Source organism: Labrus mixtus, chromosome 18 (genome assembly GCF_963584025.1).
Source record: "Labrus mixtus chromosome 18, fLabMix1.1, whole genome shotgun sequence".
NCBI classification, from domain to species: Eukaryota; Metazoa; Chordata; class Actinopteri; order Labriformes; family Labridae; genus Labrus; species Labrus mixtus.
In genome coordinates this window covers 12,754,549-12,771,322 of record NC_083629.1, presented here as the reverse complement: position 1 = coordinate 12,771,322, position 16,774 = coordinate 12,754,549, and the positions used below count along the sequence as shown (strand labels likewise).

Here is a 16,774-nt window from a genome sequence, read left to right as displayed (position 1 = left end):
GTAGCAACATTAGTGAGGCCGATCCAAAATCCTTTCTCCCACCACTCACCACTGCCGATCTGGGTTGGGAGGCTAGTAGTGAGGAGTTGCTGTAGAAAGCAGACACATGAGTTTATACTCTATGGCTTATTGTCTTATCACATACATACAAAAATATTAATGCAACACTATAGTTTTTGCTTAATTTTTCACGAGTTGAAATAAAAAAATCTAAGAAGAAATTAATTGAATCCTGTGTTAAAAATGCATATATATGTGAAACAAACCTGGTCAAATATAGCTTTCAGAGACTTTAAGATGGGTATACCTCAAATACACACAGAGTAATAGAAACCGGTTTTTTTTAAAGTCTAAAAAAATTCAAATCATTGCCAAACCGCTTTTACGATCCCTGATTGTCTCCAGCTATCAGATCTTCCTCCAGCTGAGCGATGAACGCAGCGGCAGATCTAGAGTGCTACACTATAACCTTAAACCTGTTGCTAGATTTAACTCACATCCTAACGAGAAAGCATGAATTCATCCGTCCTGGGACCTAACTTCTTCTTCTTCTCCTTCTCATTTTTTTTGCCTGCATAGAAAAATATGCATGCAAAATACCAATTTCTCTCAAATGTTGTTCCCAATTTTTTTCTAATCTGTTAGTGAGTACTTTTCCTTTGCTGAGATAATCCATCCACTTTACAGGTGTGGCATAGCAAGTGTGCTTTAGACTGGTCACTTACTTACATACAAAGTTAGAATAGTTTTGAATGTTGAATTAGTATTTATTTAAATTTTGTTAACACCATTTGTTTTCAATTCCAGTTGAGTTTTATTATTTTTTAATGCTGGTTTGTTATTTTACCTGCTCTTGCAAGTTATTGATCACCAGCAGTTCTCCTCCTTTACTGACACAGTCTGCTCTGCTATCCAGCCAGTTCTTCTTGGGGTTGGACTCATCGCGAGAAGAAAAATAATAGCAGGACAATTTAAGAAGTCTCCATCCTGGTTGGCATCTGCCACAGTTATCCTCTGATGCAAAAGGAGATTCAATAAAAACAAAAAGTGATTTATTGTCACACAGTGGGCTGTTTCATAATACATTTAAATATTGTTATACACTACATTAAAGGTTGCATCATTTCAATCATGATATTGAACTGTTTGCAGCCAGCGAAAACTTGTTAGTCTGTTCACCTAATGAAGATTTATTGGACCGCAGATTTTCCATCTCATCGTGCAGTGTCTTAATCTGTCTCTGAAGTCTGTCCATGCTGATCTTGTGCTGCTTCAGTTCTAGCTTTAGTTGAATGTGATCGGCGTGCTTTTTTGCTATTGCCGCCCTGGCTTCCAGTGTAGCTCGGATTATACCGCTTTGGTTGCGGAGATAATTCATCTCAATGATGAGGGGTGTGGCATCTGAAACAGGAACCTGAAAGTAGCTGGCTCTGGCACCTGAGGCACAAAACACAAAATAACAAACAGAAAGAGATGTGGTCAAATAGATGCGGGTTGCAAGCACCTATAGTGGTCTGTTGGTTGGCCATCCACTGAGGAGCTGACAGAAATAGCTCAAAGATCCATTAATCCAGTACTTGACTGGCAGAATATAAATAACAGTTTGGATGATTTATGAAGCATTTAAAGTGCTTGTTTTAGTGAAAGCTTTCGAAACATTTTTTTTTAATGTTTTTTCTAATTTAACTATCCATAATATTGGACCATGAATTTAATTTATAAATAAGCCCTGTATTCTGAAATGATATGATACAGGGCTGTAAATAGTTACACAGCCCTGCAGTATCACATCAAATTGTATTGCATTAAAACCGGGCTGAATTGAATTACATGAACCAACTATCTCAGTCATCTAATTAAACAAAAGATGAACCGGAAATGTGCTCCAGGAAAGCAGCAGTTTCTGCAAACGTTCATACTTACAGTAAATTCCCAGGACAACAGAAGCTATCAGCAGAACAGCATTCAGCAAGCCGAGACTCAGTATGACCAGTCGATGGCGTGGTAATGCAAAACAGCTTCCTCCTGTGAACAGACAGTAATAACATTCCTCTGAGTTAACATCTAAAATGTTTATTTAATATCAAACTAAAGCTTAAAACTACAGATTAAGAACATCGGCATGATGACTATTCACCCTCTTGATAGAGAAATTGATAGATTTGATAAGAATTATAAACAACAATGTGAAATCTAAAACCATGGATATACTGAACATTGCTGAAATGTGTAATTTAAGTAATTAAAGTTTGTGAAATCTCAGAATCTGATTATAGGAGAAAAGAGAGAAAATGTAGAATGACGTAGACGTTAATCTAGGTGGACTTTAGTCAAAAACTTCAGAAAAGTTAAATTATAAGGTTTTCTGTACCTCCAAATAGTCCATGGTGTGAGCCTGCATGCCCATGGTGGTTGAAATTTCGAGAAATCGTCTGTCTTAATAAAATGTTATCATCGACTTCTGTCTGCGACTTAAACTCCTCCATTATGTTGGTGCAAACAGTTACTATTGATCTGCTCGTCCCCTGCTTATACCAGTGATAAGGTAGGTGTGTGTGTGTGTGTGTGTGTGTGTGTGTGTGTGTGTGTGTGTGTGTGTGTGTGTGTGTGTGTGTGTGTGTGTGTGTGTGTGTGTGTGTGTGTGTGTGTGTGTGTGTGTGTGTGTGTGTGTGTGTGTGTGTGTGTGTGTGTGTTTATTTTAACCCTTGTTTTACCTTTGTGTCTATTTGTTGATGATAGGCTGCGTTAGTAACCATTAGTTAAGGCTTATTACTGCATTAACTAATGTTAATTATTGTTATATAGATTATTTTCAGTGCTTGTTTACCTTAACATCTAAGCAACAAATTTAAGTAACAAATGATACAACTTTAAATATCTGCTGAGCTGTGGTACATACGATTTTAAATCCAGTTAAGATAGTCCTAAAATATTACACCATTATCAACGTGTTTGTAAGCTTAAATGCATTTTTTCCCATCATTGGACATTTTTTTTATTATTGTAACCTTCAATGTTATTTTTTTGGAAACTTTTACAGAGATAAACGTCAGATAAATGCTATCAGCATTTTATTATGCTCACTACTTAACGTGTAATATTTCAACTGGCACCTTGTGAATAGATAATACACCTTACAACTGTATTACAACAACTACAAATGAACTCACGTTTGTTATCCTGAGATAACTAGATAACCAAATCCATTTAAATGGGAAAACCAGCCATGTTACCCAGAGAAAATAAACTGAAATGATGTCATTATCACAGAAAAACCAGCATTGTAATCGCAAGGAAACACAACAAAAAAAGATATTGAGAAAACAACCAGAAAAATGAAGTAGATAAAATGTATGAATGCATGTCCGTTTTGGGATACTGTCATTCCGTACCACTCTCCTCTATATCTTTGAAATTACCACCTGCAGAAAACAGCACAACTGCAATAAGAAACCACGTTTGTTCACATGGTCCATATATTTATTCAAAAACAAAGAAACTTGAAGACAATTCATCCTTTAATAAAGAAAGGAAAATGACTGTTTCTTCTCTTCCCAGCTTGTTTGATGCAATGGAGAGACTTAAACCCTGACCATCACTCTCTCCACAACTAGTTTGGCTCCATTTCACATAACCATTCCTTTTCCCAACCGCAGCTTGTGTCAAACCACGTTCTTGTAGGGGTGTTCTTGTTTACAACTGCCACACAGGCTCCATCTGGTGCTTCTTGGTTGTTGGGCTCCCCAGAATTCCAGTACCTAAAGGAATGAAATAATACATGTAGATGTATTTATATATCTGTGCTTTTTATAACGATATGGACCTATGGGTCTGAAGTGAAGTATAAAGTAAAGTAAAGTAAAAACAGTAATTTATTTACTGTAATTTATAATATAACTGTCTATAATATATCATTTAAGATTAAATCTTTGCCAACATTGCTGGTCATTAACATGTCATCATCTAAGAATTACATGTGTCCACTGTAATACAGCAAAACTCCCTCCAATTAACATATGTTTGTGAGTTTCTTTAATATAAAACCCACATACTGTATATATACATTTTTATATATCAACTTGTGTTTGAATTGGATACAGTGGGCTGCCAGTCAGCAAGCTCACTTGTAAGCATTTGTAAAGTTTAACTCAACATGTGGAAACACGAAAAGTATGGTTTAAACAATAAGTTACATGCTGATACTATATCTTGGCTACAGGCACAGTAAGGGAGGGTTCCAATGTTCAATGTTCTGTTAAAACACATTAAACTTTTTATTGGGCTTGGGTCAAATTTGACGCGTTTAAAGTAAAAAATATTTTGTAAATACTATCTAGCTTCACGTTGTTTTCCTGGCAAAGTCTGGGTTGACCTAAAAAAAACTGTAAGTGTTAGTTTATTGTAATGAATGGATTATAAAGTAAGGAAAATGTTTGTTATTTTTTTTTAATGTATTTTGTGGCAAATTAACAAAATGGTGAGATGTGCAAACAGAAAAGGTTGGTGTCCCTTTCTATCACGATGTAAGATTTAGGTTGACAACCCAGACCTGGTAAAGCACGTGTATGTTAAACTGGGGAATATAGGACCCCAGTGTCATGTTCCCATGAACCATATAAATCTAGGGAACACAGAATTCCAGGGAACAAAGGAACTTTGAACGCTAAACAATAGGGGTTTTCCAAACATGCAAAGAGTGGCTTAGAGATCTTACCCTTGATCGCTCAGAGTCACTTCATTTGACCACACCCATCTGTGCACTGTCCGATCGTATGTTAGGCCAATCCAGGCTCCCCTGTGCTTGCTTGTTTGCAAACTTTGATCCATTTTTGGTAGAAACTCGTAAAGATTTAGCTATGTGGAAACAGGGTTTAAACATAAGTTACGTTAGCTTTTTTTTAACAGAATACATTCACGCTGTTAATTAACTTCTGACCGATCTATTAACAGGGCAAAGAGGTGGAGTTGAGTGACTCTCAGATCTTGACTGGATTTAGCTAAAGCTTAGCCTCCTGGCTAACAGCTAAAACACACCTACCAGTCAGACAAATCAACTAATCCCTAATTATGCATAATTCTGAGCCTTTATTATCAAAACAGAGTTAAAAGATAATTCACAGTTACAAATAAAGAAATTAGCTATTCGGAAACAAAACCGTTTTTTTTCTTAACCAGGCGGAGAACGTTTTAAATGCTGCTGTAAAAATGGGTATTTAATATTGGTTGTAATGTGGTTTCACTTGCTTTAGGCGCAAGTGGACACTTAAGGAACTGCATTTTTTTATACTTCCGCATTGTCCTACATTTGCCCATTCATTTTTAGACTGTTGTTATCTAGAACGTCAGAAAATGAGGCTACAGATGGTGGGTTCATAAAGGATTATTTATCGTTAAACATTTTGATTTAGCTTCTGTAGCTTTGGACTATGATGCTCTTCCTGTGGCATAAAAAATGGCTTCTTCATTTTACTAAAAACAGCTAAACATCCCCATGTTTCTGTTGCAGCTTTAGGGGCTACTGTTCTACTTAGCAGGCTGAATTTGGTGGTTAATCTACATTTTATTCAACTTATACTGTTATCTAGAATTAAGCCACCTTTTGTTTCATTGTTAACACCTGTCCTGTTACACTTTGACATTAGAAATTGTCTTTCCTGTAAAACACCTTTTGCACTGTGTGTCTGTAAAACATCTTCACATTTACAGTATGACTTCTGCTGTTACTAAGTGTCAACAATGATACACAGTGCAGGACATTCATTTTAAACATTATACTATCCAGCCCTATAGTCAAAAAACTCACACAGGATGACTTTAAACCACAGATAACAAGTACCGTTCCTTACAGAAGGGAAAATAATGAAAGCTCCAACAGATAGTTTGAAAAACAATGGATTGCAGCTCCTTTAGCATAAATATGTTGTACCATTTCACTTTATTTTGATATCCACCCAGAGCACACTAAACTCACCTGCTTCTCCAAGCTATTAATCACAGTAAGATTGCCCCCCCGGCTGATACAGTCCGTCCTGCTATCCCACCAGTTCTTAAAGGCACTGGTTTCCGATAGAGAATGGAAGTAGCAGGTGTGGTTGATTAATTGCCATCCTGGAAGGCATCGTCCACAATTGTCTTCTGTTGGAGAAAATGGGAGAGTAATAATGTTACATCATCAAAGAAAAGTTTATGTCAGAATACATGAACGAATCCAGCAGCTTCTCACGTATATCCGATAACTGGGACTGCAGTGTTGCTTTCTCCACATGTAGACTCTCAATCTGCCTCTGGAGTCGGTCACAAAGAGTCTTGTTCTGCTCCATCTGCAGTTTATTCTTTTCATTGTTTCTGAGCTCCTTTTGTAATGCTTGCTTGGCTTCTTTTTGGGATTGGATTACATCAGCAAGCATTTCATGAAGTGTCTTAAACTCTATTATAAGGGTTTGTGCATTTTGGTCTGAAGCTGACACCTCACTAAATATACCACCTGTAAGCAGAAATATAAAGATATATTTGTGTTGATACAAGCTTAGTAAACCTGTTGAAGGTTTAATAACAAGATTAATAATGAAATTGTTAATCCCGGTGTACCACAAAGTGACTCTAAGAGGTCATAAGTACTACAACACCTTCATTGGATTGGTTGTACTCACAGTAAATCCCAATAACAACAGCAGTTAACATCAGAATAGTGTTAAGCAGCCCCAAACTGACGATAACCACTGGATACAGTGGAAAACTTCTGGACCCAACTCTGACTTTGCTCATCGATCCTAAACAAACAGACCCTTGACTGTGAGCTGAAAGTACACAGCAGGAAAATAATACAGTATATTCGTTAATAATGACAATGGCAGTTTTGATCATTTGGGCCTACCTTTGTTTCCAGGGTTATTAGTAGTTTCATCAATGTTATTGTCACAATTTAAAATCATGTCTGGATAACTCTCCGGTCTTCACAAAACCTCCACAGCTTGTCACTTTTATCTGCTGTGTCAATAATCCAAAACTGCAAGTTTGTGTGTGTGTGTGTGTGTGTGTGTGTGTGTGTGTGTGTGTGTGTGTGTGTGTGTGTGTGTGTGTGTGTGTGTGTGTGTGTGTGTGTGTGTGTGTGTGTGTGTGTGTGTGTGTGTGTGTGTGTCTGTGGGTGTTACATTTTGGTTTAGATAAAGTGCCTCTTACAGTGTGTGTACCGAGCCTAAGTCAGGGGTTCCCAAACTTTTCATCCAGCAACCCCCAAAATAACAATTGTACTGGGGACCCCCTCTGTCCCTGGAAATGGTTAAAGCATTTAACATTGCACACAGCAGCATGCACTAATAGGCCTATCCAGACACTGACAACAGAACAACACAAAAGAATACAGCAGCCTTAAAATAATTAGATTATTTCAGTGTGTCTGTGTGTATTTTTTATAGATAAAGAGCAACACAGATACCTACATTGTTACAGTCAAATTGTTTACTTTCATTTCAGCACAAATCTCATTTAAGGACGTTTTAAAAATAATGGGTAAAATATGCAAGTTTAAGTCATTTTAAATTTGTATTTGTATTTGGAAGGCAGGTATGAAAGGCCTACATACATTTTTAAAATTATTTAACTTCCTGCAGTAGCCTATTTTTGCATGAGTAAAGAAAATTAGGAAAACTATTTTGGTGTTCCAAAACTGCCAAAAAAACATCTGTAAAAACATTTGTATTCTCCTCTTTGTGTCGTTTCAATGTGTTGTCATGCCTTGTCGTTATATCCTGTGATTCTGCAGTGATGTCACTACAACAACCCAACCACAGAATGTCAAGGGATAACGACACAGTGTGACATGAAGATGACACAGAGACTACAATGAACAGAAAGAAGACAGAATAAAAGAATAACGGCACAGTCAAACAACACATAAAGATGATAGAGAGTACAATACAACGACATAAGACATAATGCAGATGTTTAGACAGATGTGTTTTGACACTTTTGGAACCCCTGAACACAAAATTTGAAGAATTACATTTCTTCCACTCAATATTTATGCAATGTTTTTGTTGTTTTGTATTACTGGAAGATTTTTTGAATATGAATTGCATTGGGCTACTACTATTATCACAATAACTTTCCTAATATTACTCTTATTGTATTTTCAATGTTGTTATACAATGATTGGTACTTTTTTATTACATTCATGCCAATAAAGCACTTAAATGGAACTGACTTCCTTCAGTCTTTTTATGTAAATACCATAGACTGTAAAAATGTAAATACATTTCGGAAAACTTCACAGCATATTAAAAACTGTAATCTGCCATTAAACGGAGAGGAGACCTATTTGTCAGTTTCCGGGTTTGAGCTGAAGAAAGTAGAGACAGGTATTCGTTGTGTTGCCTTCAGTGTCTGAAGAAAACACCATGTTTCAGAAATATTTAACAAATTACTTTGCAAACTCAACGACTTAATTTGGTGGGTATAAAAGTTTTAGTTTGGTGTTTTGTTGTGCTAGGCGGCGCTGTATTTCCGTCTTCCTAACGTGACTGTCAGCACATTCAAGTTAACATGTGACTAACCAGACAAAACAGGAAGTGACGCTTTTTGCTTTCACAGTAAAACACACCGGCACACGTGTGAGGTTGCAGCTTTTATTTTGAAAGTTCAAAAGGTTGACTAAGCGTCCTGTTTTTATTGTGACATGCTTGACAGTAGTCTAACTACTACAGTTTCACGTATTTTGCTACGTTGTTTTTTCCTTACTTTTCAGATATAGAGCCGCCTTAAGGCTTCAGTAGATACTTTTGCTTCAGACTGTGGTTTTTGTCAGACGACACAGGTAACATGGTAGACGTGTATGCGGGTTTGTAGACGTCTTTCAAGAGAAGTTGTCGTCAGGCCTGTGCGGGTTATTTCCATCACGGCCACGGGCAAACAAGTTCCTGAACCGAAATGTCACTCAATGACTATGAAAGACATTTCGACTCGCTGAATTCAGATTTGGGCGGCGGTTCTGTGGTCAGTGAGCGATCAGCGTCGAGCACGTTTAATGGCGAAGAGGAGAAGCTGCATTACATTCCTATCCGGATCCTCGGGAGGGGGGCGTTTGGTGAAGCAACCCTGTACAGAAGAACAGAGGTGAGATACAGTTTGTGTCTAACCAGGTACAAAGTAGCGTGCATAATGCCGTGCAGCACGTAGTAGTTAAAATGTGTCTTTAAATATGCAACTCATAAGAAAACGTGTCCTGCAACTTCTCAAACTATCCACAACTTTTTTTTCCTGTTCAGACATGTTATTTTTAGTTTTAAATGACGAATATTTAAGTTTTTTTTTAAATTAGATGTATAATAAGTCTGTTAATTGTGACACACCTTCTTTAAATGGTGGCTCATTATTACATGTAATAATACCTACAGTATACTGTAGGCTGGAAGATGTGTCCGGATATCTGAACTCCTCAGTGTTCCTCAGTTTTCTTGCCCCTGTGAGAAATTCTTTAGTGCAACAAGATACATACCTTTCCCATACATTGCCTCTTTATCCTGTGACAGCTGTTTCTTTGCTTAACACACTGAAGTCCATTTCCTTTCATGATATTCATAACAATGTTAGGATTTAAATATTGATTGATGTACCTTTTTTCAAGACAAAAAAGCAAAAGAAAAGTGCATAAAACAACATGTTTAACGAGTAATCTAATCCCATCACCTCTCCATTGAATTAATAACTCAGCTTCCTTATTTAATCCTAATTTATGTATATGCACATTTATCTTACATATTAAAGCTTATATACTGTTTTTTTTGTCTTGTATAAATATGTTCTACTTACAATTAATGATGTATGTTGTAATAATTTAGTAATTACTTATTGTCCATATGACAGTAAGACTGTTTTACTGTCACGTGGAGATTATTAATACTACATTAAGGCTCACACTTGTGTTATGTGTCCTCTTTTGCTTCCCATAGGACAACTCTCTGGTAGTATGGAAGGAAGTGGAACTGAACTCGCTCTCGGAGAAGGACCGGCGAGACGTTATGAACGAAATAAGCATCCTGTCCATTCTCGAGCACAACAACATTATAGCCTATTTCAATCACTTCATGGATAAAAACACCCTCTTCATTGAGCTGGAGTATTGCAATGGTATGTGAATATACTGTGGCTGTGTCCACTGGCGATTAGGTATACGTTTGAAAGTTGATCATGTGTGACAGATTGTTACGTGGTGTTATCTTCACAGGAGGAAATCTTTACGACAGAATCATCCATCGGGAGGGGAAACTTTTTAGTGAAGATGTAAGTGGCAGCATTGAAAGGCATGAATTTTATTACAAAACAGATGATTAACTGCGACATATTTACCTTGAACATGTTTCTTTAGGTTGTCATTTGGTACCTGTACCAAATTGCCTCAGCAGTGACCCATATTCACAAGGCTGGGATCTTACACAGGTTAGAAGTTCAGCTTGTTTCCTGCCTTTAAAGGAAGAATGTGCGACTTTTTGATCCAGTAGATGTTGCCCTTGAGCACTGACCAAAACAAACTGCTGTTTGGCGACACCTCCCCTATTCTGAAGCCTCCGCTCTCCTCCAGCGCAACACCTCCAACCCCTCTCCACTCGTGTTCGCACAAAGGAGTTATCAATTTTAACACACCATAATTAAGCGCCATTAAGCGCAAGCGGCGGACAAAATTGTCCTTTGCTTGAGCTGCAATTGGCGGTGGCCTTCATTGTTGTGTTAGCAGGCTATTGTTAGCACACTTTGGTTAACGTGTAGCTTCATATTGCACATAAATGGACACGGAATTGCCGTGATCTAAAGACTCTTACGTGACATCCCAAAAAGCAGTGAGTAGGAAATGGTGTTCTTCTTTACTCCAGTCCTTCACTAAAACAGCTTTATACACGAGGCCGTCCCGTCCATGTAAACATGATGTAAACACAGCTCCGACAACAACACAGCTGGCGAGACTCGCACTTCTCACTCATTGAAGACAGTCATGACTCAGAGAGACATTTACAGAGGATGATACACTTGATTTCTGCTGTATTTATCCTTAAAATGTTGCATATTCTTCCTTTAAGAAGAAATGGGACGGGCTTTGACATTTTTATTCTCATTTTCTTGCAGAGATATCAAAACTCTGAATATTTTCCTTACAAAGACTGACCTCATCAAGCTGGGCGACTATGGCCTTGCGAAGAAGCTAGACTCTGAATTCTCAATGGCGGAGACTGTAAGTTAAGATGTTTTATTTAAACATATTGTCTTATATGGTTAAATACTCTCATGGTCTTTGGTATGTGCATTCTTTTTTTTTCCAATATCAGTTGAAAACACACTTTGTAGAAGACAACAATGCATAGATTCAGTAAATATTTTGTCATCCCCATGGATGATGAGATTTGAGATGGTGGAGTTGATCACATATTGTATCAGACTATAGATAGTTTGCTAGTTTAGTCATGTTCCACTTCACAGTTGTTTGATATCCCTCCTTCAGCATCAGCGTGAAACACTGAGTTATTCTATCCTTTCTTCCTCTGTAAATCCAGTGTGTGGGAACTCCATATTACATGTCACCTGAGTTGTGCCAGGGATCGAAGTACAACTTCAAATCAGACATCTGGGCCATGGGTTGTGTACTTTTTGAGGTCTTAACTCTCACAAGAACATTTGATGCAACGGTAAGAGTGAAGATATATTTGCTATTGATGGCATAAATCAGTAAAAATGTCGATTTTTTTCTCCCACTAGGAATAATACATTCTTCTGTTTTTGTCCACTAGAACCCTCTGAACCTCTGTGTTAAAATAGTCCAGGGCAACTGGACCATGGACGTGAACTCAGATGTTTATTCTCCTGAAGTGATCAACCTGGTGTATGAGTGTCTCGATCAAGTGAGTGAAGAGACTAATCAGAGAATTGTGTTGGTTCAGATGAGATAGTAAAATAAGTATTTAAGAATACCTCACTGTTAAGTTTTGTGATCCTTTTTGTTGCAGGATCCTGCAAAGAGACCTACAGGGGAGCAGATTCTGGACCAGCCATTCATCTCCTGCCACAGACAGTGAGTTGGTGAAAAGGGGGAAGAATTATTCTTTTTTTTATTTCACTCATAAGAAAATATTTCACATTCTGATTATTGCCATGAAATTCAAAACTTCATGACAACTGAAAACTGAATTCTCTGTTAGGGAGCATGAAGAGAGAGTTGCCCTGCTGAATTCAGCGATGAAAAAACCAAAGTAAGTTGTAAACACTTGTTTAATATCCTCCACTGTAAAGCCTATGTCTATGGTACTTTTATTAAAACTATTTCTTGTCCAAAGGCTGAGCACAGTGACTGACACCCCTGTTGCTGTGGTTACCACACGCTCAAGGGAGGTATATTTCTGGGGTGGTGGGAAGTTCACCCCCCAGAAACTGGATGCGTTTAAAGGAGGCAGCAGTGCCCAACATGTGTGTGCAGGGGAAAGTCACTTCGCAGTGGTGTCAGTGGAAAAAGAGCTGTATACTTGGGCTGTGAGTGTTGATCTATCACTTTGGAGGGAGGGGGTGGGTTTACTGGATTCAGTTGTTGTTGCATTTTACTGATTCCAACTGTTCCTTCAGAATGTCCAAGGTGGAGCAAAGATGGTGGGCCAGCTTGGGCAAGGAGACCAGGCCTCGTACCGACAGCCAAAGAAGGTGGAGAAGCTGCAGGGGAAGGCCATCCGACAGGTGGCATGTGGGGCTGACTTTACTGCTTGTGTCACCGGTGAGATAAACTTTCTGTAAAAAAAAAATAGAACCCTAAAAAAAAAAAAAAAAAAAAAAAAAACTCATCGTTTCTCTGAGCTGTTCTGCTGCTGCTTTTGCAGATGAGGACCAGATGTACATGTTCGGGTCGGACTATTACGGCTGCATTGGAGTGGAGAACGAGCTCGGCAGTGAGATTTTGGAGCCCGTGCTTTTGGAGTTTTTTGAGGAGCGGCCTGTGCGTCACGTTTCATGCGGAGACAACCACGTGGTGGTGCTGACTCAGTCTGGGGACATCTACTCCTGGGGTTGTGGAGAGTATGGTACGAAGGGTTCCTGTATTTACTGTAACTGTGAGCACGTTCCTGGTTGATTTTCTCCTTCTAACTGTAGCCAGGAGATGGAGACAGAGACCCTGTTTGTGTGCAGTACAGTCATACTTAGATTTCCAAGTCAAAATGGCTGTTTTCCTGCTGCAGGGCGTCTGGGGCTGGAATGTGAGGATGACTTCTCTTCTCCAATGCAGGTCAGATTTTGTTTCCTGCTCTTGCTTGTTGTTGACTCTATGTTAAGATGCTAAATCATTGAGGGGCCTTTACATTGCTCAGGGTTTAAGCATTCTAAAAGAATAGTTTATATAGTAATTTCAATTACTTTATTTTATCTGTTTTTACCAGGTGGAAATCCCTAAAGGCGCCACAATCTCCTCTGTGTCGTGTGGCAGTGACGGAACCTTCTTTTTGACGGAAGCTGGCAAAGTGTTGGCGTGTGGAAACAACGAATTCAATAAGCTTGGACTGAACCAGGGAATCTCTGGTCTCAAAAACCACCTTGGAGAGGTACTAGGTTACACTTTAAGGCGGTCAATAATGAGACTTCAGCTGATACAGCTATTGATTTACCCCCTTTCCCCCGCCATCACACCAGGCATACCAGGGGATTCCGTACATCACCACACTGACCTTGGCAAAGCAGCTATCACGGTTCAAGATTCAGGCCATAGCTCCAGGAAAAACTCATACAGCTGCAATTGATGGTACCACAAAATAGTCTGATAATTATCTTCCAATTATAACTATTTAAAAAAAAAACAACCTTGAGTTAAGGTTGTTTTTTTTCTTTGCAGGACGAGGTCGTCTGATCACGTTTGGTTGCAACAAGTATGGACAGCTGGGTGTGAAGGACTTTAAGAAACACCAGGGTGTTCAAGTCCTTGTTGGACCCTTTGGGGGGAAGATTGTGAACAAACTGTCTTGTGGAGACGGCTTCACCATTGCAGCCACTGAAGGTAAGAATACAAACAGTCTTCAACTGTATATAGTTTTGATTTCATGTCAAGGTTTTTGTCCATTTTTTTCACTTCCCCAGCCATTTGTAGTCTTGACTATCATCATGTGTTTTTGTTTCTTGTAGACAATCAGATCTTTGCGTGGGGAAATGCAGGAAATGGGCGCCTTGGGATGCCTGCTGATAAGGGATTTGGATCAGAGGTGTGCCCTGCCATGCCAAGGCCCATCTTCGGTTCCCTCCACCATGTGCCGGACTTGTCTTGCCGTGGCTGGCACACTATTATCATAATGGGTTTGTGATCACAAACTGACACATGCACAGTTAACTGGTGCAAACGCATAAATTTATACATTTTCATCTTTCTTTGCAGAGAAAGTGCTCAACTCCAAGACTATTCGATCAAACAGCAGTGGACTATCAGTCGGTAGTGGTAAATACTTTTCTTTTGTCACTTTGTGTATTGATTAATAAGCTTGACTTGATTATCGGGGACAAGACTACATTGTTTTTGTGTGTGATTGTATACAGGACCGGACCAGGCGGCTTCAACATCCACAGTGGATCTGGACATAGAACCTGGTTCAGAAACAGACTGTCAGGACAGGGGTCTTGGGGGGACAATGGAAGATAATACAGAGGAGTGTTTCATGGGGACTTTGTCTGGGGCAAATCAGACTGGGGACAGCTCCTGCCCGCTCTGGCTTAGAAGGGTTTGTTAAAATCTAACATGAGTAGAGAGATGTCATAGGACAGAAACATTTAAATGTAGATTGCAGTGTTCTCATTCAGCGAGGTTCTCATCCAACAGGAGCTTGAGGACGCAGAGTTCATCCCCATTCCACACGACTCAGATCTGCCCTCTCCTGACCAGCTCCCTTCTTTCCCTGATAGCGTCACTCTTCCTTATGAGGAGCTGAAAGAGCTGAAAGCAGCAGCAGCAGCAGTCAGCTTTAACACTGGCCTATCGGTAATACCAAATTGAAGATTTTAAAGTATATGCATATTGTTGTTCATTCTGCATTTTTGAAATACATCCGTGTTCCAAATCGATTTTTTTTCCCAACAGACTAAACGAATGAGCTGTGATAAAGTCAATGGACTGCAGGAGGCTGACTTCTACAAAAAAGAAGACTCTGGCGCTTGCTGTAAAGAAAGTAGTGAAGTCTTACAGGTATAACATCTGCACAATAACAGTGCACACCATGATCCAATCAGTGCATATCCGTAGTGTTTGACACAAGAACTTGTTTTGCAGCTGAGAGAAACAGTGGCTCAACAAAAGATGAGGATCCAGATACTTGAGACGCAGGTGAGACTTTCCACATAAATAACCCTACGACCCGTTCTAATTTTAACGTTTGTCCCTGAGCATGTTTTCCTGCTGTGTCTAGGTTGACGAGCAAAAGAAGGAGAATGAAAGGCTCTTGGCAGCAATCAGTCGTTCAACGCTGCAAGATGCAGGATGTGACAATAACAGGAACACTCACTCTGATGGAATGCCCCGTGATGGAAGGGGAAAGGGAGGTGGGTTCACATATCATGGAGGCCGATCTGCTGGAGCCGGTGTGTGAGATTTAAATCATGTCTACACCGTGGGTGAATTGTAACATTGAAACATTTAGCACTTGTGGAATAAAACAAGTTGGGTAGATAGGAGATGGAGGATCAGTGTTGCTGCCTCAGTTCAGTCACAATTGTTACATTACAGTATACGTGTTTAAAGAGCCACGAGTTGGATGATTACAAATAGTTGCATTAGGAATAATGTAAATGACATTGTAAACTCTTACATGCACACCTGTTTGGAGGGATCTAGCTATGTTCACAGATTCAAATGTTGGCTGGATTCAACATCAAGGATCGGACCTGCGAGAGACAAATCATTTACTGGTCATAGTGTTACTGTGCAATGTTAAAGTCAAAGTCTAGGTGGTACTAGTGTTGGCTTTAAGGGATGTCAGCATCGAGGTTTCAGCCATCAGTGCCTCAGATAATAGTATTTATAGCATAAAAGATCAGAAGAGCTTTTCCTATCAGGAAAACGTTTGCTGATTTATGCAAGATTCTGTTTGTTGTCCTCAATTATTAAGAGATGTGGAGCCGGCATGATGTCTTGATTTATTTGAACTCATGTAGCACCATCTTCCATTGAGGAAACATTCGATTCTAGGTATAATTTTTTCTCCTTCTTATTTCATAATATTGAAAAGCTAAAGCGCCAAAGACAAAACAGCCTCTAAAACATGTTTCTTTGTATTTATCAGACATGTTAGTTATAACGAACATATTCATATTATCGTTCAAATATTGTGCAAGTTTGCTTTTTTTTTTTGTTGTTGTCATATACAAGTCTTTGAGTGAAACACAAAACTACTGATTCATTTTTAAACCATGTTTAAGCTTGTGGTTACTTTTTCTTCCAGCTTTCTTTGACGTTTGAATTCTTGTTCCTGCAGCACATGTATGAAAACTTGGAACAGTTTTCTTGGAATGCAAAAAACCTTTAAAAAAAAAATGTAATACGGCTAACCATAAAGCTGCATTATTATTGTTTCTTCTCGCATTTTTTCTTTTCATTCATTGTTGTCCGTGGTACTTTTTGAATAATGTTGTATTTTGCATCATTTTTTTTAAAGCAGATATCTTATTTTATTATTATTTGTCTTTATTGTGTTCTGTGTTATAAGAAATGTGTCATGATATTTGGGTGTTCTAAACGTGTCAGTTTGCGTACAAGCTGTTGACCTATGGTCGATGA

The 16,774-nt window shown here is 38.8% G+C and overlaps 2 protein-coding genes across 2 annotated transcripts; one reads left to right on the top strand and one right to left on the bottom strand.

Annotated features, from left to right (window-relative positions):
- Positions 1–3,246: 3,246 nt before the first annotated feature.
- LOC132993266 (C-type lectin domain family 4 member M-like) lies at positions 3,247–7,026 on the bottom strand. The gene is made up of 6 exons (XM_061063001.1): positions 6,875–7,026; positions 6,651–6,770; positions 6,224–6,484; positions 5,972–6,135; positions 4,715–4,854; positions 3,247–3,758 (listed from the first exon to the last, which is right to left on the bottom strand). The coding sequence occupies exons 1-6, from the start codon at positions 6,930–6,932 to the stop codon at positions 3,611–3,613; spliced, it is 891 nt and encodes a 296-aa protein (XP_060918984.1). The 5' UTR covers positions 6,933–7,026; the 3' UTR covers positions 3,247–3,610.
- Positions 7,027–8,652: 1,626 nt separating this feature from the next.
- LOC132993655 (serine/threonine-protein kinase Nek9) lies at positions 8,653–16,476 on the top strand. The gene is made up of 23 exons (XM_061063595.1): positions 8,653–9,111; positions 9,948–10,125; positions 10,223–10,278; positions 10,364–10,434; positions 11,116–11,221; positions 11,541–11,672; positions 11,775–11,885; positions 11,991–12,055; positions 12,183–12,233; positions 12,318–12,510; positions 12,601–12,745; positions 12,849–13,049; positions 13,206–13,252; positions 13,404–13,565; positions 13,654–13,762; positions 13,853–14,014; positions 14,140–14,307; positions 14,387–14,446; positions 14,545–14,726; positions 14,825–14,983; positions 15,083–15,187; positions 15,272–15,325; positions 15,408–16,476. Exons 1-23 carry the CDS (start codon positions 8,926–8,928, stop codon positions 15,585–15,587), a joined length of 2,883 nt encoding a protein of 960 aa, XP_060919578.1. The 5' UTR covers positions 8,653–8,925; the 3' UTR covers positions 15,588–16,476.
- The last annotated feature ends 298 nt before the right edge of the window (positions 16,477–16,774 follow it).